Source organism: Mus caroli, unplaced genomic scaffold (genome assembly GCF_978045245.1).
Source record: "Mus caroli unplaced genomic scaffold, Mus_caroli_1 scaffold_11, whole genome shotgun sequence".
In the NCBI taxonomy this organism is placed as follows: Eukaryota; Metazoa; Chordata; class Mammalia; order Rodentia; family Muridae; genus Mus; species Mus caroli.
The window spans coordinates 53,234,471-53,259,708 of record NW_028227266.1 but is presented as its reverse complement, the minus strand read 5'-3'; the positions used below and the strand labels follow the sequence as shown (position 1 = coordinate 53,259,708).

At 39.5% G+C, this 25,238-nt stretch overlaps 1 protein-coding gene across 4 annotated transcripts in view; it reads right to left on the bottom strand.

Annotated features, from left to right (window-relative positions):
- Positions 1-25,238, bottom strand: part of Ube2q2 (ubiquitin conjugating enzyme E2 Q2) — a 138,304-nt gene that overhangs the window by 19,592 nt on the left and 93,474 nt on the right. For 3 of the 4 annotated variants that reach the window (XM_029481085.2, XM_021172693.3, XM_021172695.3), the window contains exons 2-5: positions 20,147-20,248; positions 14,893-14,997; positions 6,890-6,946; positions 2,308-2,448 (exon numbers count right to left, since the gene is read on the bottom strand). In XM_029481085.2, the coding sequence (XP_029336945.1) occupies positions 2,308-2,448; positions 6,890-6,946; positions 14,893-14,922 (228 nt within the window). In that variant the 5' untranslated portion in view covers positions 14,923-14,997; positions 20,147-20,248. The remainder of the gene's footprint in view (positions 1-2,307; positions 2,449-6,889; positions 6,947-14,892; positions 14,998-20,146; positions 20,249-25,238) is intronic. The other variant, XM_021172694.3, reaches the window with a different exon arrangement.

The following is a 25,238-nucleotide window of genomic DNA, read 5'->3' as shown; positions in this document are numbered from 1 at the left end:
TGTTTATATCATGAGGGGAGGCCTCATAGTATGCCCAGAACACCATGGACTCTGACAATTTAGAGTTCAGTATGAGTCTATTCCAAACTACAACTTCTAAAAATGCTACAAGACCCTCACTATAACATTTTAGCATTAACTTCAGCACAAGTTGTCCTCTGACCGCCACAGGTGTGCTGTGACAAGCACCCTCTCCTCCATACACATGCATACAAAATAAGAGTATTTTTTCTTAAAAATCAAAGTTTGAAGGTTGTACTACTCTGAGTTTAAAGGTTTTAAAGATCTATTTCCTAACTGTGCAACCTAGTCAGATTTTTTGATGTATGTATATATGTGTGTGTGTGTGTGTGTGTGTGTGTGTGTGTGTGTGTGGTATACATGTGCATTTGCATATCTGTAGACTCACTCATGTACCCACGCATGTATAGGCCCAAGGCTGTTGTGGGCAGTAGATCAACATCTTTGGTTGCTTTCCACCGTATGCACTGAACAACAGTTTAGTTTAATTAGCCAGCTTGCTCTCCTCCTTCTGTGCAGTGGAAGTATAGGCCGGCCAGCACAATCGCTCACCATTTATGTGGGGTCTAGAGACTCAAATACCAATCCTAATACTTGTGCTTGAAAAGCAAGCACTTTAACCACTGTACCATCTCACAGCCCTTAAACTGGTTTTTTTAAAAGCCCTAGTTTCTGTATCTATAAAATATGAAGAATGTCTATTTCCCACAATGGCAATGAAGATTCTATGAAGATTAAATGGGAAGGTAATATAAAGTACTTAGCCTTATTCTATGTCAGAGTAGCCAATAACTTGCAGATGTTCTAACTATAACCATACAAACTGAAGTCCATCATCAGACACAGCAAATAAAGTATTAATTCAGGTGCTACAAAACTTATTTAATAATCAAGATATGGGCTTGGTTAAAGTTCTCTACAACAAAAGACTTGCCAATTAAAATAGTGTATTGAATATGATTAAAGGAAGGAAAAGAACTTACTTGTTATAATTCATTCTTGACATTAACTTGTATAACAATCCATTCACTGTGTTTGCCTAAAACAAAGCAGCTGGCCCTGACTTTATAGAGCTTAATAAGCTGCTCTAAAACAAGGTAGAAAGTGTCAGACAACCGGACTGCCAATGCTTATTGGCATTGACTCCCTTGACTGACAACACACCTTACCAGCCCATTTTCATTTTTCACAAGACTTCCAAAAGGTATATACTGTCTGCCTACATTTTAAAGTTGAACAATCCAAAGCCACACATGCATGTTTTTCACCAAACTATGCATCTTATACTGCTATGTTTCTTCTCATAAATAGTATGTTAAATCACCTAGTATGGTAGGTAGTACACACCTTTAATCCTAGAACTTAGGAGATTGAGGCAGGCTGATTTCTGAATTGAATGGCAGCCTAGTCTACACAGAGTTCCAGGCTAGCCATAGCTACATAGTTCAGACTCTGTTGGGGGTAAGGAGCAGGGATGAGTCAACCTAAAGAGAAAAGTTACTTTTGAGTTGGTTAGGGTGCAAAAGGCAGAGGTCAGGTTTAAGGGAGAACAGAGGCAGAGTAATAGTTTGTAGGGGCTGAATTTGAACACAACAGAACCTAAGGTAGGGGAGTAAGTACAGCAGCAACAGGATGCAAGGAGAGGTCCTTCTACTCGTTTCTGTTGCTGTGATTAAAAACATCCTGACCAAAAAACAACTTAGGGAAAGAATAGGGTTTGTTTCAATCTACAATACCAGGTTACAGTCCATCACTATGGAAAAGTCAAAGAAATAACGTCAAATAGATAGTCATATCACATCCACAGACAACAGCAGAGACAAATGAACATGTACATTCCTACCCACTTGCTTGACTGCAGTTCAGCTTTTGTCTTCTCTACAGAATTCAAGACTCTTTACCTAGCAAATGGTGTCACCCACAGTGGGCTGAGTCTTCCTGCATCAGTTAAGTGAATAAGACAGTTCCTTGACAGACATGCCCACAGGCCAATGCAATGTAGATGATCCCTTTTCCCATGATAATTCTAAGGTTATGTCAAGTTGACAATTACAACTAACCAACACAGGATTCTTATACAGAGACAGCAGTTTGTTTTCAAGATGTGAAGAACAGATGAACAGGGTAGAAAGTGGCTGTCAACAATCAGGAGAAGCAGCATAGGTCAACAAAACAAATGACCAAATCCATTACTAAGTCAAGGATGGAAGGAGAGCTGAGATTGGTATCTCCATCTGTAATTATGTAATCACGAAGTTCACATTCTAGATACTTACTCACACTTACATTTAAATGGTCTTGCCTTTGAGTCTTCCTGATTTTCTCTAATATTGCCAAATTTTCTTTTTCAATCCCTTCATCCTCTGACTTTTTCCCATTAATAGGCTCTTCTTCCTTCATCTCATAGTGATCCAAATCTTCTATATCCTACAAAGAGAATAAAAGGCTTATTAACGCTTCTCTTCTTCACTGGTTTCTACTCAGAAAAAAAAAATTGAATAAAATTTTAAACGCACAAGCAAGAAAGGATGCATCCATTCGAGGAGGAGGAGGAGGAGGAAAGCCCCAGACTCCACTCACAAGGTTTTCTCCTTTAATACCTTATGTTCTGTGGAAAGCAGATACCACAGCCTCATAAAGTTGTGACTATTATCAAATCTGCCACCTTTAAAAATCTCCAATTATGAGGAACTTTTCAAACAATTTAGTGACCCTTTAATTACTCATACTTTGTTCTAGAAACCTGACCTTACAGTTTTTGGGTTTTGTTTTTTTGGTTTTGGTTTTGGTTTTGGTTTTCTTTTTCAAGACAGGGTTTCTCTGTGTAGCCCTGGCTGTCCTGGAACTCACTCTGTAGACCAGGCTGGCCTTGAACTCAGAAATTCGTTTACCTCTGCCTCCCAAGTGCTGGGATTAAAGACGTGCACCACCACTGCCCAGCTAGAGTTTTATTCTAAGAAATATGAACACTAATTTAGGCATAATTGTACCCATCTCGTTCTCATAAGTACAAAAACAAAATCTACAGATACAAAAACCAGTTAATTCAAAGAATCATCCATTATGGGGTCATTAGGATACTAAATCAGCGCTTTTTTTTTTTTTTTTGAGACAAGGTTTTATGTAGCCTTGGGCTGGCTCAAATGCCCTATGTAGCTGAAGATAATCCTGATGTTCTGATACTCCTACTGAATAGCTCTTGTGCTAGGATTCTAAGCAAGTGCCACATACTCACTTTTGTATGGTGCTTGGGGATCAAGGCCAGGACCTTGTGCGTGCTTAGGCAAGTACATTACCAATCAAGCTACAGACACAGCCAGCATGATTTTTTTCTATCAATAAAAACCCTGAAATGAAAACATGGAAATACAGAATCTCCATGCTCTCAGAATAAGAACTGAAACACAAAGTGCTAATTTTGAGATTTTTTTTTTAAACAACTTTAGGGCAAAGTTTTTAGAAAAAGAATTTGAAAAACACCTGCAGACCAACATCTTTTGCATCCCATTCTCTTTCCTGTATCATTTGTTCTTACACACACACAAATCTATGCCCAAGCTATCTGGTACTGGCTTTTCCAAGTATCTTAGTACTGCTTTAAGTTTCAATTACCAAGATCTCTGAAGGAGTTACCCACTACCTCCACTTTCCATGCAATCTGAATTGAAGGTCAATGACTACCTTCAATACAAAACCAACTCAGCAGGTCTCCTTTCACAAATTACATTGTGTTCTTAACCAGATTCTCCACAGGGCTTCATGTTATTAAGACTTCTCTCCTGTCCTGTATTTGTTTTCTTCAGAATTTCAATAATGTCTCCTTAATCTGTATCTCTTCCTCCAACCTCAAGTCATTTCCATCCACACACTTTACCTGCACTTTAGTCAGCAAATCCTGAATGTACCTCATCTTCCTAAAACAATATCCACAGCAAACCATTTTCTGCTTACATGACTAACAACCTTATCCAACAAGCATGTTGTCTCTAACTCTGCCTTTCCCTTCCAGTCGTGTATTCTAGGAGCCTCCTCTCTTCTGCTTAAGTGCCCGAAGCACACTACACTCAGGCCGGTAAGCCACACTAGTTCTAGTCAAATTGCAGTCTTCTGCGTTACTTCCCTAAGTATCACTGCCCCTTGTCAATCTCATGAGAAGTAAAAGAAAAGCACAGAAACTCTGAACACAGTCTGTTTCACTGCATCCAGGCTGGGGAAGCTTAATGTTCTCATGCAATTTGTTCCTCCTAAATTAAACTTCATGACAACAGTAAAGCAAACAGCCCATCCACCAAAAGTCACTCTAATTAAATAATTTTAAGAATTATTCTACTCCTGGACACAAAACAAATGACTCCTTTTGCTTTGACCCATTCTCAAAGTACATTTTAAACAGACTTTTTTCCAAACAAAATAAGGTAAAAGTCTGAATAAATTATAAGATTCAAAACAAAAAACAATTTTCTTAAAGCTAAAGATTATGAAATTCATATGCATTTTATCTGGTCAATGGAGCTTTGGATCTTTATTTCAAAACCTGAATTTAAATTCAAAGGTTGAAAAGCCTAAAGATCTATTGGTAACTGACAATCATCTTAATGCCTTGGAAAGTTGCTACAAAACTTGTTATTTAAATGTTCCCCTCCAAAAGTCAGTTATGGTGTTATGATAGTATTAAGACAAGGACCATCCCTATTGCTAATGTCACCACTCTTAAGACAGGACTCTGATGATCTGAGCTGGGTCTGTCCTGAAGGCTTCTGTCCTGTCCAGCTCCACAGCTGCAGTTAAATAATATACAAGCTGCTAAGGAAGGGAGCAGTCCCCCCCAGGGGTAACACTTATGAACCACCATTTCCATCATGGCAAGATATGCATCAAGGGGCAGGAGGTGGCACTCAGATGTTGGTGGCAGCAACAACAGTCTAATTGAACTAAAGACCCACTCAACAGGAGGGGAGTCATGCCTGGTACCAGGAAACTTGGCAGCACTCCTAGAACTAGTGAGGGCATGCACTTTTTAGAAAAAATTAGAAAAAATAGCCTCTCCCAGGGATGAGCCAGCCTCCTTATTGATTGCTGAATGCAGAATGGTCAGGCTTGAAACCAAATACACAAGCCAAACCAGACACAGCAGGTTATGTGTACACAGACACACACACTCACACGTTCATTCTTCATATTTAACATACATAACAATGAAGAAAAAGAGGCTATCAACTTGGGAGTGGGGGGACATGGGAAGGGTTCAAGGGAAGGTAGCTGGGAAGAGTAAGGAAAAGGAAAGTGATATCATTCTATTTCAATTTAAAAATTAAAATATAAAAATATAAAAATATTAAAAGGCATTGGTGGCTCATGCCTATAATCTCCACTACTCAAGAGATAGGTGGATTTCTGAGTCTGAGGCCAGCCTGGTCTATAGAGCAACCTTGCAGGACAGCCAGAGCTACACAAAGGAGATCCTATCTTAAACAAAACAAAAAAGATTAAAAAAAAAATAGGGCCTTTAACAGATGATTAGAGCCGGGCGTGGTGGCGCACGCCTTTAATCCCAGCACTCGGGAGGCAGAGGCAGGAGGATTTCTGAGTTCGAGGCCAGCCTGGTCTACAAAGTGAGTTCCAGGACAGCCAGGGCTATACAGAGAAACCCTGTCTCGAAAAACCAAAAACAAAAAAAACAAACCAGATGATTAGGCGTGAGCCTTCCTTCCTTGATCCTGGAGTTAAGCCCTTTATAAAGGAAGCGCAAAAGGTTACAGGCCTAAATTCCCCTGCCCTTTCCCTTTCTATTCTTTGAGGTCACAGCATGAAAATCCTCACAAGATACCCGATTCTAAACTTCTTAGCTCTCAAAACTATACCAACATAAATGACCTGGTCCTGGGTATTCTAATTCTAGCAGCACAAAGCAGAGTAACAGAAAGCCCTTAGATGTTTTTTCAATAAGAGTCTTCTAGCAAGCAGTCCAGTCCCTGTGATGCCCTCAAACTTTCCTTTCATTCAAACATAATTCTGTGTGTGTGTGTCTGCCTGCCTGCCTGCCTATGTTAGGTTCATGTGTGTATGGAGGCCAAATGAGTCTTCCTCAATCACTGCCTTATTTTTTTCAAACAGGATCTCTTTCTGAACCTAGGTCTAACTGCCTGGCTATAACTAAGAGTCACAGGAACCCTTTTGTCTCTACCTCCCCAGAGCTGGAGTTACAGATGTAAGTTGCAGCACCTGGATTCTTTCTTTCTTTCTAATCATGAGTGCTAGAGATCTGAACTCAGGTACCCGTACTTGCATAGCTAGCACTTTACCAACTGAGCCATCTCCCCAACTGTAAACACAAAACTTTAAACTTAGTAGTTTTTCCTAAAATTAACCAAATTATAAGCTAAATACTATTATTAAATGTAAACAATTTTTACTGCCCTCAAATAAAAAAAATTTGTTCAAAGGCATATTGGTAATTAGAAGCAAAACCAGAGTTTAGAAAGTATATCTCATTTGAAATAGCAAATGTTTTTTGTTAGTCAACACTAATATTACTTCAAAAAGAAGATTAAAGGATTATTAAAATGATCAAATATTAAGGTATTCATGAGATGTGAACCAGTGAGATGGACCACTCAGTCATAAAGGGAAGTTCCCCCAAGTCTAAGTCTAAGGGCTTGAGTCCAATTCTTGAACCCATATGGCAGAAACACAGAATGGACTCTCAAATGTTGCTCTCTGACCTCTACATGCCACGAACACCTACCTACACACACACATACACATACACACACACACACACACACACACACACACACACACAAATAAAATTAAAAGGAGAAAACACCATTAGATATTCATGAAGTCCTATTCTTACATAAATACCTACTTCAGCCATCTCCTCCTCTTCCTCTTCTTCTGAAGTTACTTCTTCAGTTGTCCCATTCTGAAACAGAGAAAGAATGTGCCAACGCTATACAGAGCACATAGGAAAGCTGGCCACTATTAGTCACTGTCGCTACAGTCCCATGAGCAGAGCTTATTAAATCATTTCAAGTCAATCCAATGTAGCAGATGCCTTAAGAATAAACAAAGGGAATCAAATATAAAAGAAATTTTAAAACTAAAGATAAACTAATTTTAATTTTTTACTTTTATGTTCTACTCAAATGATCCAAATTATTCTTTCCTTATCTACCCAATTAACACCCCCTCCAAAAAAACATTAATTTTTCTATGAATTCATCTGCCTTGCATTTTAAATGGTGAGATGTTATAAAGAAGTAAGTACTTGAGAGTGACTAAGAGCCAGTCTATCTGCTGTGAACACCTCTCCTAAGGCAGGGCTTACTACTCATCCACACAGCAGTCATGTGGGATTTTACAGCTGTACATGAAGTCTCTTGCCAGATCAAAGTTTGCCATCTCTCAATATGGGAAATGTATCTGCATTCATAAAGGCAGGTTTAGTTTGGGACCCAGAATATCTAAAACATCAACAAACTAGGACTCAGAGGTCAAATCAGAACACCAGGATCTCAGGAGTCTCAAGGCCTGTTTTTAGATGCTCTGAGAGCACAAGTCTTAATAAAAAAACAAAACAAAACACCCTCATTAATTCATTATCATTAACTCTTCAAAATCAGTGAGCTGGAAAAATCTGTCAGGTACATGTAAGCTCAGACTCGTTCTAAAAATCTACATCTCTCTAATCACTCCTTTCCTGGGACAAAATAATAAAAGCAAGCAGTTCCCAAAATTATTGTGGTTTACCCTTTTCTGTATTTCTAAACCAGATTATTTTTGGTATCTTTTCAAATAGAAATAACACAGCTACCCAGCAGTCCCAAGGTCCCAAACACAAGTCTGCACCAAGGGTGAAAAGCACTGTTGAGATGCTAACTACCCCAGAGAATCTCTTTTCAAATGCATTTTAATGCAAGAGTTTGAGACTATTACAGAAAACCACAACCAATCAAAACACAAAGAATAAGTGGGCTGGTAGTGTCCAGCCCCAACTGATGTATCTACAACACACCTCCTACATCTAAGGCTCAGGCTCATAGCAGAAGATGGGCCGTAAGTTTTTAAGAGCCAGAGGAAGGAAGAGGAAGTTTGAAGTCTCACCATGATGGTTATCTAAATAAGATGATGTGAACAAGAATGACAACAATGAAATGCAAACACAGAGTGGGCTGTGCAACAGTCAGAGAAGTCCTCCTCATCGGAGAAGTAGTCCTCCCCAACAGAGGGCACACCAAGACCACACAGTTACATTACATGGACTGGGGGGCGGGGTGGGCGGGGGGAGGGGGGGAGAGGAAGGTGGGAGGGTGTGTGTGTGTTAAACAACTGAAGAAATAGAGGCCATGAATTTGAAAGATAGCAAGACCAGTACTTTGGAGGTGTTTGAGGGAAAAGGCTAACAATATAATTATATTTTAATTTTTAGAAGTTAAAATTTTTAAAAAGCATTTTAGGTGATTCTGACATGCAACTCTAGCCTATGTCTGTGACCGTCAGACTCATCCCTGCCTAACATTTTATAAATGAGAAAGCTGAGCAATACCCTTCCCCAAAGGATAAATAATTTGACAAAAACACAAAGCCAATTAGGCTCATGAAATCCTAAGGCCTTCATTTTAACAAGCAAGGCTGGCTTCTTTTCAAAAGCTCATTGAAAGCAAGCACAGTGGCTCAGGCCTGTAATCCTAGCACTCAAGAGGCCTACTGTGAGTTCAAGGTTAGCTAGCCTACATAGTGAGTTCTAGTCTAGGACAGCCTGAGCTGAGAATAGAAACCCTGTCTTAAAACCAAAACAGAGGTTGGGAGGAGAGGTGACGAACTTTGATAATAAACGACATTGCTACGTAGAAAAACAATATACAGACCCACAACTATAGAGCAGCAGCAGCAGACAGAGCAGATGGATCCTATGGTTGCTAAAGTTTTAGATGTCCTGACTGAGAAAGCCACAGGAAAACAACTGAATGAACTGCTGTAAAGTTGTTCTAATTAATTTTAAGAACCATTCTATTCTATAGGAACCCTATCTACCCTGATGGGCAGTAGAACCAAAGAGGAAAGGAAAAACCTCTTTATTATAACTCAGCCCAAGAGTGGAATCTCCTAACACACTCTGAAGTTGGAAGCCGCACAAGCCCCACCCTGCAGCTTCAGCAGAACACAGGTCTACATCCTGGACAGCAGAGACAAGCATCCTACAGAAATCTGTCAAAACTGGTACTGGCTGATACCATACCTCTCCTACAAACAAGCAAATGACCAAGTACCATGAAGAAAACAGACCCTGAGGGTACCACACAGAAAAGCCACACCCATGGCACAACTAGTGAAGAAGACAGAGCTAAAATCTAACCTGAATCATTAGGCCTGTTGAGAAGCTACTGCACCAGCAAAACAAGAACAAGTTACTATAAAAAGGACAAGACAGCTCTAGGAAATAAGAAACATTTGAAGAAAAACAGTAAAAGGGGAAAAAAAAAAGAAAAACCAGCAGTCTCCTCTGAACAAAGCATTCAAGGAACCTGGAAGACAGGAACACAAAGGCCTGACGTTCATCTGGAGAACAAGAGGAGAAATGTGCAAGGCAAAGACACAGCATGGTGGCAAGCTCTGAAAGGAGTTTAGGATAGGAAGTGTTTCTGGCTACCCCCCAAAGAAATACCGAGAAACAAAACAGAGACCACAGTTACAGAGAAAAATCAGACAGGAAAATGAAATACACAGAAATAGGAATCACACAGTCACTGGAGTTGTATCTATTAACACTAAATGTAAATATCTGGAGGACACTCACTAAGGAACTTAGAACTCTGGAACTGGCACCATTCAGTCAGATGGTATTCTGTACACGTACACACTTGTATATGTGGGTTCTCCGCACCAACACACTTTCCACGCTAAAAACAGACACCAAGTATACCACACTCTCCATGCATACATGCATACATATCTCCATAAACCAAACCTCTCTAGGAAATCAAGACTAGAGTACAATCTGGAGGGACCCCCCGGGAGTAGCAGTAACAGCACTGACAGCAGCGGGTCAGTCCATCACTTGCGAGGTCACATGTACTGACAAAAACAAAAGTAACCCAAAGTCACCTGAAAAGTATTGTACAGTTCTGTCTAGATAACTCTTAGGTTTAAGAGAGAGGGGGAGAGAGAGAGATAACCCTAGCAAAGCAACCCCTAAGTATGTACCCCAGAGAAATGACTGCACAAGAGTATCCAGAAATACCAACAAGAAAATCCATAGTAGGACTCTTAACAGAAAAACAAAACAAACAAAAAGATCAAAAAACTATAAACAGCCTACCATTATCTATCAACACTCAAATGGAAAATGGGCATTCTCATCTTTTTGAACAACGAAATGAGCATAGCAATAAAAAAGGAACTGCAAAGAAAACATGCCATGCCAATACATAGTGTGACTCTTAAAGCTCAATACAGGCAACACTAAACTATACAGAAGTAAGCACGCATGAAGGATAAAGTCAGGAAAGTAAGGACAGATGGCTAGCTATGAAGATCTAAGGGAGGGACTCAGACAGTAAACATAAGGACCTGAATTCAGATCCTTAGTACCCACGGACAAGTCAGACATGGCAGATCCCTGGGCTTGTTGGACAGCCAGCCTAGCCTACTGGGTAAGTTCCAGGGCAGAGAGAAACATTGTCTCAAAAACAGCGAGTGAGGGCTGGAGAGACAGCAGAGCTTCCTAAGTCAGAACCTTGATGCAGAAGTGAAACAAGAGCCTAAAAAAGAAACAAAACCATTCAACAACCTCAGACTCTTAAGTGAAAACAAAAAAATTACCATATCTATCCTAACAATATTAACTACCAAAACACAAAGGATGATTCAAAATCAGGCCATTTTTCTTACATAATTCACAAATTAACTTGGATATCTACACTGTTGTCCAATCTACACCCAGGAAAAACAAGACAGACTTCAAGTTCAGGATATATTGTACGTAAAAAACAAAACCATGGACCTTCTAGAAAATAAAACCTGAACAGTTAGAAAAATTAAACATTTTTCTCATCATCTTTCTTTAGGCTCCACTAAATTACAAAAGAATAAACACTGTATAAATACAAAAATTTGAAAGGCAAAAGGGACTTATAAGGAGCAATAAAACACCATTTCCATTAGATGACTGTAAATAGGAGCTGTGATCAATGAAGCTCACAAGTGCAGGTGCAGGTCAGGGGACAGCAGTGACCAAGGAGAGAGCTGCAAAAAGCACCCTCAATTCAGAGGCTCCAGACTCAGACACCAAATACACAGGTGCAACAGGAGCAGCAGGCAGGATGGAAACCTACAGACCAACCAAAAGCCTGCCTGCAAAACACACCACGCAGCCCTCAAATGCTCTGCATTCCCCACCTCCTTAAGTAGAACCCAGGAGGTTATCTGTCAGACAAAATGTCATCTGCAGAGAAACTGGAGCCATCTTTTACCCTGTACTAACAAGTGGAAAAGTAGGGAAAGAGTGGTTGGGAGTCAGCATAAACTCCCCCTAAAGCTATCAGGTGACAAGTGTTGGCTACAAGGACTCCACATCATTTATTTGGCACAACTGAAGAAAGGTATGCTTAAAAACATCAAAATAAAATACAAATGAGTAAAGATAGGACACAAAAGTACTTGAGGACAGGCTTTACAATATATACAATGAGACAAGACGAAACTGAGGAAATATATAGCAAATAAAAAAATACAGATGCTAAAGAGGCCAAAGTGCCACAATAAGCTGGTTTATGATTCTACCACATCTATACGACCTGTACAGAATGCTAGGAAGAAGGGACAATCAGAAAGAGCTCTTAAGCTCAGGTTCACATTCCGATACTGGAGAGGATTCCCTCCTCCAGATGAATCATGCCACCAGGCTTAAAGCCTAGGGCGTCACAGCCCACAGTGAACCTGAGCTGGCTTGGAGAATGCTTCAGCTCACAAACCCCTCACTGGCCTGCTCCAGGTTTAAGTCTTAAGAATGCCCAGCAACTTAAGCTGGGCATTGGTAGATATCTGAGTTCGAGGCCAGCCTGATCTACAGTGAGTTGCCAAACATCGAGGGCTACTACTCAGAGCAACCCTGTCTTGGAAAAAAAAAAATGCCCAGCAACTTCCCCTCTTGTATCCTTGAAGAGTTCTGATTGAAATTCTGAGGAAACAGAATGAAGAGTCTCTGCAGATGACATTATGAAGAGGCCCTTCAGGATAATGCCATGTACAGAAAAAACACCAGGCAAAGAAACACTAAAGATGCCAGATACATGAAGAGAGGGGGAAAAAAGGAAGCCATCAGTTAACACTTGAGAGCTGTTCAAGATAAAGATCACACTAGTTGTCTACAGCCATACTATCTTGAATGTGCACCTGACTGCACATAACAGTCACCAAATGAAACCAATAGACACTACTCAGCTAAGCCTAACTAATCTATTCAATAGCAAGAATTAGTATTTTAAGGCATTAAGTTTTTTTGTTTTAATCTTTTGAGACAGGGACTCACTGTACAGCTTTGACTGGCTCCAAATTCAAGAGATGTGTCTGCTTCTACTTCTCAAGTGCCAGGATTAAAGGTGAGTACTACCATCCACCCCAGCCCGTTTGGGGGTTCTGAGACTGGGTCTTCATTTGTAGGACAGGCTGGGCCTCAGCCTTAGCCTCCTGAGTGCTGAGATTAAACCATGTGCCACCACATCCAGCTCTAAGCCATTAAGTTCTGAGAAAATGGGGTAAACATATACAATAAAAACAAAACTTAGGGGCTAAAGAGATGGCTCAGTGGTTAAGAGCACTTGCTGCTCTTGTAGAAGCCTATGGTTTGATTGCTAGCACCTAATGGCAGCTAACAGCCATCTACTTCCAGGGAATACGAAGATTCTCTACTGTTGCATGTGGTGCACATACATGTAGGCAAAACACTCATACACGTATTTTTTAAAACCTTAAAATTTATTATTGTCCGTGTGAAATAGAAAAAAGTTGACAGTACAACAAAATTTTAAAAGAAAGAGAGAAAAGATAAGCTGGTCCAGTAGATAAAGGTGCCTGTAGCCAAGCCTGACCACCTGGGTTTGATCCTGGGACTCAGATGGTGGAGAAAACCAATTCCTGCAAGTTGTTCTCTGACCTCCATAAAAGTGCCACCAACGTTCATACCAACACACACACATACGCATATACAAATAAAAATAAAATGAAATTAAGAAAAAGAATATAATACAATAGATGTAAAGACTCAAACCAAGAGGTCTAAAAAATCTAAAAGCAGCCAGGCATTGACGATACAGCCTGTAATTCTAGCATTCAGGATAAAGACAACCGTCAGCCTCAGCTACATATGGTTTTTGAGGTCTGCGCCTAAAGTGTACAAGACCTTGTCTCCAAAACGTAAAAACAAAATTGAAAAGTCCAATTAATAAACTCCAAAACAAACAAAATGGACAAGCAAAGTTGACACACAAAAATATGTACCAAAACTCAAGACTCAAATTTGGAAAGGGACAGCCTTACTCAACGTCCAGCACAATGAAAGAGAAAAGATCCTGAGTTAAGGCCACTGCTGCAGTGCACTACACAAAAGCAAGCACAAATTCCCTGAAGCTTCCAAAGAAAAATCATACATAAGATTCCGGATGGCATCAGCTTCAGCAACGCCATTGGCTAGAAGACAACAGCATAGTTATTTGAAATTCTTAGGCAAAAATTTCAGCCTAGATTTATTATTCACTCAAACACTGAGTGAAAGAGAACACAACAGCAGCTGATACTGAGGCCACACAACTCCCATGTACAGCACTGCGCACTGCTTTTAGAATACCTGCAGTGCTGACAAACCACTGCGACCGACTACTCTGTACAAGTGAGAAGTGGTCAGAGACTAGGAAGATGGCAACAAGAACCACGTTTTGGACCCAGTGTGGTTGAGCTTGTTCTAACACCAACTCTGAACCAGGTTTTTCCTTCATGCCTTCAGCCTTTATCTGACAGTGTAATAAATAGAGACAAACAAGAAAAAAGAAAGCCAATAGAGATGACATGAGATCCAGGAATCAATAGATTCGCTCTAGGATAGCAGAGAAGAAAAATCTCAAGGTGACAACTATACAGGCCATCCAGAAAACTCACAAAGACTAATTAATACAGAAGAGACAGGGACTCCATAGACAGAGGATCCCAGAAAGAGAATGTGACATTTATAAACTGGGAAGTATTACTATAAAAAGGACCCTGAGAGAAAAAAAAGGACCCTGAGAAAAAAAAGATGGCACAGGTATGGAAATGCCATAACAGAAAACATGGCTCCCCAAAGTCCTCACAGCACTGATCATTCATGACTAAACAATGCTTTAGAAGCAGTGGGTGGTTAAGTAGGTAGTTTATATAAGAGCTAAATCCTCATTTATTGTAATAAAAAGTCAGTTAACTAATAGCTAATTATGTAAGTCTAAAAGTCATGGATGATTGTTGAACTGGTGGAAATTTCCATGGCTTGGGGAGAGCTAACTTTGCATTACATCTTAAGAAGCACAGACAGACTTTTAGACATGGTATGTCAAAGGACTAAACTGACTAAACAACCAGTCAAAGAAGAAACACACAAATCATTTTGATTTTAACAAAAATCAAAATGGAGGGGTCAGAGAGCAGTGCTCACCTATTACAGTAAAATACAAACAATCCCAAGAAATAAAAGCCTGTGTTAGCACCTAAAGCAAGGCAATTTACTAGGAACACAAAACTAACTTCCAAATAGGCTATATAATAATTTTAAATTATCCTAGTTTAACTTTCAATTAAGACAATTGAGTTCAGCTCTTCAACACTAGAGAAGGTTTACTTTACCTGACCCGTGGGTAGTGGTTGATCTAGCATCTCAACATCCAGGTGCTTAGGAAGGTTATATAATCTGCAGAGGTCACATATCAACCACTTCAATTGCTGACGGAGCTACAAAACATATTTCAGTAAATAAGCATTATGTTAAAGAGCCCTTAGACGACATTGAATAATGCTACAACTACTGTTAGTCAATCCAGAAGGAAAGGAAAACACACTCCTTGCTAACTGCAGCCCACAGATGGAGGAGCAGTCTCTGATACGTGTTAGAGCTGCTGGTGTAAGAAAATCACGATTTTAGAAAAGTTATTACAGCTTAGTATGTCCTTACAGCATGGTATCTAGTAGGTAACACCAACAAAATGGCACAGAAGAAAGGTTCAGACACTGCCTAGTATCTAGTTGCTAACTAACCTTAGAAACTTGCAGCTTTTTAAACAACAGAACATTAATGCATTCATAAGACTACAAAAAAAACTTTAAAAAGTATTGCATATGGATTATAAAATTACATCTGCAACAATCAGATTCATTTAAAACCATAAGGCAATTGTGGCCTAGTAGACTCAGCCTGGAATAAATAACCTTGCATATACCTAAACCCTGGCTTTAGTCTCTGCCATCTGCAAAACGGAAAGGAAGGCTGTCTCATGACAGTAAGGAGTAAATTAAAATTAAGCCTCTCCAAAAGAAAAGAAAAAAAAATCATTAGCAAAACTGCCATATTAGAATAGCTCTTTAAATTTCCATTTTAAATTTTTGTAGGTATATTTACTTTAAGGAAGCAAACAAGGAAAACTGTACAAACATATTTTTCATTATATAGGGTTTTTCCTCAACATAAAAGATAAGCAATATTTAAGACTCAGATGGGAGCTGATAAGGCAACTTACTACACTGAGCAGGAATAGTTAGCTCAGTGTCTCTGATGAAGAAAAGACATGAAGAAGAAGCAGGTTTATGGAGGACTAAGAAAACAGGAACAGGATTAGAATGGGTTAAACCCAGCAAAGAACAAGCAAGCCCTTCCAAGTAGACATGAGGAAAGCTAAGCACTACATTAGATCAAACAAATGTCCTCGTGCTCAAAGGGAAGCAAAGGGCCCACCACGTCTGTGCATGTGTGTAGGTAGGTACTTCATGTGGTGAGGCAGGATGACCAGGACACAGCCCTGACCTCGGATCCCGCCTCAGGACCCTGCAGGAGTGCTATAGGTGATAGCAGTGTGATGGCTCCATACCAAGCCACAGGAAAAACAGGGAGTCTATTTTCCAGGAAGTTTAACTTTAACACTTCCCTCCTCTTCAGGGACTGTGGAAGAGACTCAGACCGCAGGGAGGGCCTAACTGTTCAGGTAAATGAACACGTTTGCGGTCGTTACCAGAGTTTATGGCTTGGGGAGCAGAAGTATAAAAAAGAACTCAAGTTCCCAGGGCCAGGCACAGATGACCAGTATCATTGTTTCCTTTTCACGGAGAGAATTAGTGAGGGAAAACAAGATGGAGACAAATGTAAACTGACAAGCACATTCCATGGCACATCTAAGCAAGATCCCCTAGATAGAGAGGATCAATAACATAAGTGTATGGGTTTCAACCTCTGAAGATACATTTTGGCTAGAGATACAGATTTAGGTTCTCTGCAATAAATAAAGTATGACTTAAGTAATGAGAGTAAAAGAGCTTGCACAGAGAAAACACAGAATAAAAAGATAATAAAGAGACATACCAAGGAAGAGCATCTCAGAGGAGACCAAGACGAGATAGTAAGAGAGCCAAGGAATGGTGGTCTCATAGCGGTCCCCACTAGGTTATCAATTAGCACAGGACAGACAAACCTTGGCTTTGAATACACACCATTTATCACAGAGCTTCAGAGAAGCCAATCGATACTCTTAAAGTATTTTTCTGTGTTCTGTTAACAGCTTCCTACATTTACAGGAAGGAGAATGCAAGCACAGCTAAGCCATCATTAATAGGTATTGTACAATACTGTATACAGAAGAGGGCAGATTACACAATATTCTACGCCTTGTTTTTTACTTATATCTTGCAATGTCCTATGTGTACTATGGAAAAGGGCTGGCTGCATTCTTTTTTTACTAAGCTGGAGTAACTTAACCAGCTCTTTATTGGTGGGCATTAAGTAATACCTGTTGATGGAACAAAATTTCAACCATGGAAAAACGCTTTAGTACTAAAAATGAGCCACTGGACTGGACAGCTAAGAAATGTCTATACAACGGCAGATTCTCTACTCCAGTAAGTAAATTAAAAAGTCAAAACAAAACAAGGTTATTAGAAACCAGGCTATGAGAAATCGGCAGAGGCTATCTATCAGAGTGAAAGTGTGTCTTTCCTTCAGGTAAATGTACTTACTTTCTATAATTAGATCCAATATAAGCCCTATTCCATTTAACTTGACACAGGTTTTGTTTTTTGTTTTTTTGTTTTTAGTATCAGGGATTATACCTAGGACCCTGCACAAGGTAGGTGAGCATTCTCCAATGAGTTATAGCTTCAACCCTCTCTTCACTTCTGAGACAGGATCTCAATCTGTTGACCAGACTAGCCTTGACCTTGCAATATCCATGCCTTCACTCCAAGTAGCTGGGATTATGGACCTGTGCCAGCAGGCCTAACTCATAAGCAATTTAAGGAGGAACAGCTAGAGAGCTATGTCTGTCTGTCTGTCTGTCTTGTCCATCACCAGTCTGCTGGAAATGAAACATGTGCCTGTCTGGGTTTAATTACTCCGAGTGTCATGGCTCTTAAGATCTGGACTCTTTTATAAGCTTTTGAAACTTATATTCTTCCTTGTTTTAGAACGTCTTTACACTTATGGAGGTTGGAGAGCGAGGGATGACATGTGCCATGACACAGTGTGGCAGTCAGAGGACAGCTGTAGGAGGACTTCTCTCTCTCTACCATGTGGGTCCTGGAGCCCAAGCTGGGTCATCAATCTTCAGGCAATGGTTTCATCTGCTGAGCCACTGCAACAGCCCCAGTGTTCTTAATTCTAAGAACATGTTTAAACCATTTACTTTGACAAGACAAAGTGTTAAAGAGTCTAAGTTCCCAAAATGGCCAGTTCTAAAATTATCTATAGAAAGATTCTTCCTTCTTGGGTTAAAACGCCAGTTTTACTTATTCTAAATTGTCATTTGCATGGCTGTTTCTAAATTTCTATTGCCTGTTGGTCTAATTCTAATAGTTAATATTTTATTTCATTTACTGTTTGGGCAAATTTTTTTACCTTTTAAACTTTTGTATTTTATTACTTATTCTTGAATCATTCTGACAATACCAGAAACAAATATGATGGCTCCCAGGCATGACGGCACAGCCTATAATCCCAGTACTGGAAAGGCTAAGGCAAGAGGCTTGCAAGTTCCAGGACAGCCTGAACTATACAGCAAAACCCTGTCTTTAAAAACCAAAATAAATAAATCATTTTCAGTGACACTGCATTAGATTTATACATATTAAGACACAGGTGGCATTTGTCACACCTCAGACATCTGTCTGTCCACAGTAGCTAAGTCTACATTCTTTGGTGCAAAATTTTGTTGTTTTCTTCATATAAGTCTCCCATATTTAAATTTACCCTAGGTGTTTAATTTGTTGCAATCATCAATAAAATATCATTGTATCTTCTATTTGGTAATAAGCAGCATTTGGGTTATTACAGATCTTCAACAAATTAATTGTTTTTCTCCAGCTCTTTTTTTTTGCAGTTTATATGAGTTTAAGAGGAGTATTTTTAAAAAGCCATGACATCTACAAAGAACAATTATGTTCTATAAGGATTTAATAACATGGAAAAAACAGTAAGTTCAAAAGGGATGTAAGACTACAGACATGACCCCAACTATTTAAAAACATATGAAATAGCACATGTATTTTCTAACAAAGAAAAAACTGCAGAAAATATCCATTATGTCAACAGTGGTTATATTAGGTAGAAAATTATAAGAAAGTCAAATGTCTTCTTTTTATCTACAACTCAATAGTTTTCTCACAATGGGTACTTAGACATTTACAATCAAAGAATAAAACATTCTAATATTTAAAAAAAGGAAAGGATACTTTTTATAAGATTTTTATTTTTTTAATTGTGTGTAGTTTGTACCCCTGAGTACAGTGCCTATAGGGAACAGAGGCATCAGATCCCCAGAGCTAGAGTTACAGGTACTCGTAAACTGTTGCAACTTGAGTGCTGGGAACAGACCTCAAGTCCTCTGTAAGAGCAGCAAGTGTCCTAAACTCCTGGGCCATCTTCCCAGCCTAGAAAGATACATCTCTTTACAAAGCACCCCCGTCTAACCCAGAGATAAATATTGTTTTCCAGGGTTTATCAAGGTCCCATAAACCAACTGAAAGTACACAATGTTTATAGTTATTTAACATGGAGCCCATTGTCACTGGTTCTACTTTACTAGCTACTATTAATCTCTTCTTATGCAGTGTCCTGAAGAAAACATGTTTTTATACAGTTCAGAGATACCCATAGGTCTAGGCTTCTACTGGGAGTCTTGGAATGTATGCACAGGGGGATGACTATGGATCACAAACAAACCAACAAACCTTTTCAATAAATTTGGATTTTACTGCAGACTTGTGGGCCTTAACCAGCAAACGAATTCCCTAACACAAACACTGATGTTGGGCTGAAGAGATGGCTCAGTGGTTAAGAGCACTGACTGCTCTTCCAGAGGTCCTGAGTTCAATTCCCAGCAGCCCCATGGTGGCTTCACAATCATCTGTAATGGGATCTGATGCCTTCTTCTGGTTGTGTGAAGACAGCTACAGTGTTCTTATATATATATAATTAAAAAAAAAATGTTAAAAAAAAATCCTGATGCTATCCTATGTTACCTCACTTAACATCTACACTGGCCTTTCTTTCCCCTTTGTCCTTTCTCACCTCACCCAACAGTCTATCAAAAATGTTTGCTTTTTTAATGGCTAGAATGAAGGGGGGAAAAAAGAACCTCAATTCCTAATGTAAATAGAATGTACATGTAGAAAGAGGGAGATGGAATTCAAAAGGTCTCTAACCTTGCTAAAATTGTCATTATTAAACATGCTATAACAACTTGTATTACGATCTTAGACGGGATGGAAAATTATCAGGAAAAGGAAATAAATGGAGTAAATTTTAGTGTGATAAATTTTTTTATCATATTACTGCTTAATATTTAATTTTTCTTCATAAGACCATGAGAAGGAAAAAGGAAAGTCTGGTTCATCTCCTTACCGAACTGTTGCTCTTAGTATCTTCTAACCGTTCCAGAACTGATGTCAGATTTGGGTCATCAGAGTCCACAAACCATATTGGTGAAGAAGATGGGTAAGATTCCTGTTACAAAGACAACTAGGTGAAACATATTTACAAACAGACCAACCCAGAGATGCCACTAAACCATATCACTAAGGGGCAGGTAATTATGATCCATATAAAGTTCATTAAAAGAAGAAAGGCGACATTGAAATTCATGTGGAGAGGGACCAGATTCCTCGGTGGAATTTAAAAATTAAAATTACTAAGTTTAACAACTTAATCTTAGCCGGGTGTGGTGGCGCACGCCTTTAATCCCAGCACTCGGGAGGCAGAGGCAGGCGGATTTCTGAGTTCGAGGCCAGCCTGGTCTACAAAGTGAGTTCCAGGACAGCCAGGGCTATACAGAGAAACCCTGTCTCGAAAAACCAAAAAAAAAAAAAAACCTTAATCTTGCGTAGTCCATGTTATACAATCTGTAAGTTTAAAAGCAGACAATAATACTTTACCCAATGAGTAAAATGATTAAAACCAAAATTATCTAAGGGGAGGAAATGTCAAGTACCGCTAGAGACTTGCAACAACATGTCTATATGACCTGAATTTTCTAGCTTTTACCTTTTTTTTTTTCAGAACTTTAAAATATGGAATCATAATAATCTCTCAAAGTGAAATTAAAAAGAAAATCCCAACTTTAAAGTTCAGCCTAGATTTTGAACAGTAGCTTTGCCTTTTAATAATGCTACATTTCTTTTTTTTTTTTTTTTTTTTTTGGTTTTTCGAGACAGGGTTTCTCTGTATAGCCTTGGCTGTCCTGGAACTCACTCTGTAGACCAGGCTAGCCTCGAACTCAGAAATCAGCCTGCCTCTGCCTCCCAAGTGCTGGGATTAAAGGCGTGTGCCACCACGCCTGGCTTAATGCTACATTTCTAACTAGATACCTAGTCCTGAACTATAAAAATAATCCAAGGAACACATCTCCAAATCCTCACACATGCTAAACATTATGTACTTTTTCAAGACCCTCTACTTACAGCGTTCTGACCTTCAATGTAAAATAATTATAGAAACTTCTTCAAGGTTTTCTTTCTCCTTCACCTGTATAAAATTCACTACATTGAGCCAGGCTTGGAGGTGGCCACCTCCAAGGCTGGGTAGGAAGCCCGTGAGCTCGAGGGATAGGACAGACATCTCTCAAAAAGGACAGCCCTATCTCAAAAAGTAAGCTGGAGAGATAGACTGGTGGTTAGGAACATGGACTGTTTTTCCAAAGAACCTGAGTTCACTTCACCACAGCACCATGTCATCAGGCTCACAACTCCCTGTAACTCCAGCTTTAGGGGATATGGCACCTCTAGGCCTGTACTCATTGTGTATAATACCACACACACACACACACACACACACAAATACTATCTAAAGGATGGACTAATCCATTTGTTTTTCCATCCCTTCTTAGACTGTAACAATGAATGTAGTTTATTTCTTTGTTTTATTTCTCTTTCGTTTTTTGAGATATGGTCTCACTATGTAGACTCAAATCTGCACGTCCTCCTCCCTCAGCCTCCTAAGTGCTAGGATTACTAGCTGGCTTCAGAATATAACTTCATAGAAAACAGACACATTAAATAAGATTACCTTCATTTGATGTTGCCTAATCATTTTCTTAATGGTGGTAGTTTCTCCTACCTGTTTTGTTTTTTGGGCTCTGAGGATCAAACATGAGGTCATGCATAGGTGCATGCTCTACTGCTGAACTACACCAAAATCCTTAAAGACTGCTTTTTAACTGTAACAGGTGCTAGGAGCAGAGTGAACGGCAGCACAGGGCTATCACAATCCTTAGTCAGATTTCACTTGCCACAGGGGTGGCCTTCTGAGTTAGCCTTTCTCCTAATATAGATATTTACAACATTTATCTGAAGACATTTTCAATGGAGGTCTCAACACTCTACCAAGAAACCTCTAAATTGGCCCCAGTTAATTCTCATGTCTTGGTATCACATGTCTTGTAAAATATCCTGTTCCTTGGACTAAGCCACTCATGTCTAAATGCAGCAAAAGTACCAACACCACTTCTAAAATTGAGTTACAAAAAGATCTGTCTTGCGTATCTCCTGGTCTTGCAATTAATCCAGGTGAAGAAAATCAGCTGCCACCTATGGAGAGCTCTGCATGGCAAGAAGTTGAAAAAGAACTGTAAAAATTAAACCAAGGTTCTCAGATTAGGCTAACATCCCATGAGAAGGATCCTGCCAACAACTATGAGAGAGACCTTGGAGGCAGTTCTCTCCCTTTCCATCCTTCTGACCACTGTAGCCTCCACCAACACTTTCCTGCACTGGGAAGACCAGAGAAACCAAGGTAAGTAAGTGGTACACAGACTCTGATCCACAGAAACCAAGAGTAACATTTGTTCTTAAAGGTTCTAAATTTAGGAGGCTGAAGCCATGGCTCGGTGAGTAGAGTACTCACTGCTCTTGTAGAGGAGCAGGGCCAGTTCCCAGCAACCACATGGCAGCTCACCACCAGCTCTAACTCCAGTTCCAGGAAATCCAACAACCTCTGGCTTCTGTAGGCTGCTGCACACAGATGGTACACATAACTCATGAGAGCAAACACATACACATGTTTTTAAAAGTTCTAATGGCTTAGCAGTAAAGAATTGATTGCTGTTACAGGGGACCCAGATTTGGTGCTCACAAATACCTATAACTCCAGCTCTAGGGATTTGATGCCCTCCGCTGACCTTTGCAGGCACTGCACACATGTGTGCACAGACATACATGTGGTCAAACACCTCTACACATAAGATAAATTAAGCAAAATAAGTAAGTTTCTAAGTTTTTGTTACAGAGAAATACATCTATTGCCAGTCAAACATGATAGAATTAAGTCAGGCAGTGGTGGCGCACGCCTTTAATCCCAGCACTTGGGAGACAGAGGCAGGCGGATTTCTGAGTTCAAGGCCAGCCTGGTCTACAGAGTGAGTTCCAGGACAGCCAGGGCTACACAGAGAAACCCTGTCTCGAAAAGAAAAAAAAAAAAAAACAAACAAAAAAAACATGATAGAATTACAATATCCTACCATACAAAGTACTACAGAGAAATGCTACTAATAATGTGCATCTTTTAAAATGAAGTGCTGTCATTTTAAGTGAATTAAGGAAGCATTACATGCTCTTACTCACTAACAGGCATTTGTTGTTGTTCCTGTTGTTGTTCCTTTATTCAGGTTTTTACTAGGAATCTGGGAAAAGACATCATTGGTAGATACTAGCTGATGAATATTTTTAAGTAGTAGAAAACTGCACTACACAAATAGTTTTAAAGAACAATGTTCTTTAATGCCATATGTAATCTCATTATATACATATATGGTGCATATATAACCCCCTACACACACACACACACACACACACACACACACACAACAGAACTAATAGCACAGAAACTAAAAATTTTAAAAACATTTTACTAAATCTTAAGGAAAAACTACAGAGATTAGTGGTCAGTAGTGGTGTCCATGTACCTGTCCAGCACTGGCTGACTTATCTTTGTATTTCTTTCTTACTGGCTCCAAATCTCTTCACAGGCTAAAAGGTAAAGCATCTTCAGAATTAACCCCATTCTTAAATAAAGGCACTTAGTAGGTAGGGTATCTTCATCTTCACATTCTTCATCCTAGCTTAGAAACTTACTGTCTGGGTTTTGCACTTGCTTTAGCTTTTAAAAAATAAAAACCAATCTAGAAGTTCATTGTACAGACTCATGTTTATCTAGTAAATATCTGCATGAAGAAACATTTGAGCTTAAAGAGGAATGAAATGCTCTGCCCCATGGTAAGAGAAATTTAGGGAAGGAAATCAGTTGCCCTTGAGATCTGTATATATCTTAAATCCTGTACATGAAAAGGCAGGATAGGCAGCAAGTCTAAGCACTCATTTCAATGTTTCTCAAAGGCCTTGCACCCCTCAGTACAACACTAAAATGTCAATGATCCTCTTCCTACTTAATTACTCTACTGGAAAGTGCTGCTACCTTCCCACAAGTGAAGGTCTTAACAGTGGTCTGCTGGAATCTTGCAATGCAAGTGTTTATATGAACCAAGCTGTGAAAAAGAAATCGGGCATTCCTTCAGAATGCCAGTGATGTGCTGTCCCTTACACCGCATAAGCCTTTTTAATAGGATGGTAATGGCGCAGGGAGCACACAGGAGTCACTGCAGCACACTTGAGAGTAGGCATGTGTGGCTGCATCTGAAACGCACTGACATGAAACAGACACTTTCACTTGAAAGGATGACCAATGCTTATTCCAACCTGAGTTTCTGGAAGATGTTTTCTCAAAAATAAAAGACAGAGTGTCATTTTCAAAACAAAAGTCAGTACATTTGACCAATAATAAAAGTCAAACTTCAGAGAAAACCATTCAAACTTTGAAAGACTTGTACCCACCAGTGTGAGCCTGTAGCTTCAGAAAGTATTCTGATGAGACTGGTAGTGAGATTGTATTTTCATGTTGGATAGTAAAACTTATCAATGTTTTAGAAGATTTATCAACTAAATATTTCCCAATGATCAATGCATGATGCTATAATATCATGCAAGAAAAAGATCAAGTTTTTGTAAAGTCTTCCCCCGCCGCCCCCCCCCCAAAAAATATTCCCAAGCTGGGAAGCAGCTCAGTGGTAAGAACACTTGCCTGCCATGCTGAAGGCCCTAGGTTCAGTTCCCAGCACTAAAGGACATGGAGAGCCCAATTATCTAAAGTGGCTATTGCTATTAAAATTAATTTTTTTCAACCAGATATCGAAGTTGGGTTTTGTTCACATTACTTCAATTAAAGCATCAAATAACTGGGCGGGAGGGAGGACTCTGAGGTTAAGAGCATGACTACTCTTGCAGAGGACCTGGATTCAATTCTCTGAACCCGTATGGTGGTTCATAACTATCTCTAACCCCAGTTTCAGCAAATATAATAATACCTTCTCTTCCAGCCTCCACAGGCACCAGACCATGCACATGGTGCACAGACATACATAAGAGACAAAACATACACATAAAATACA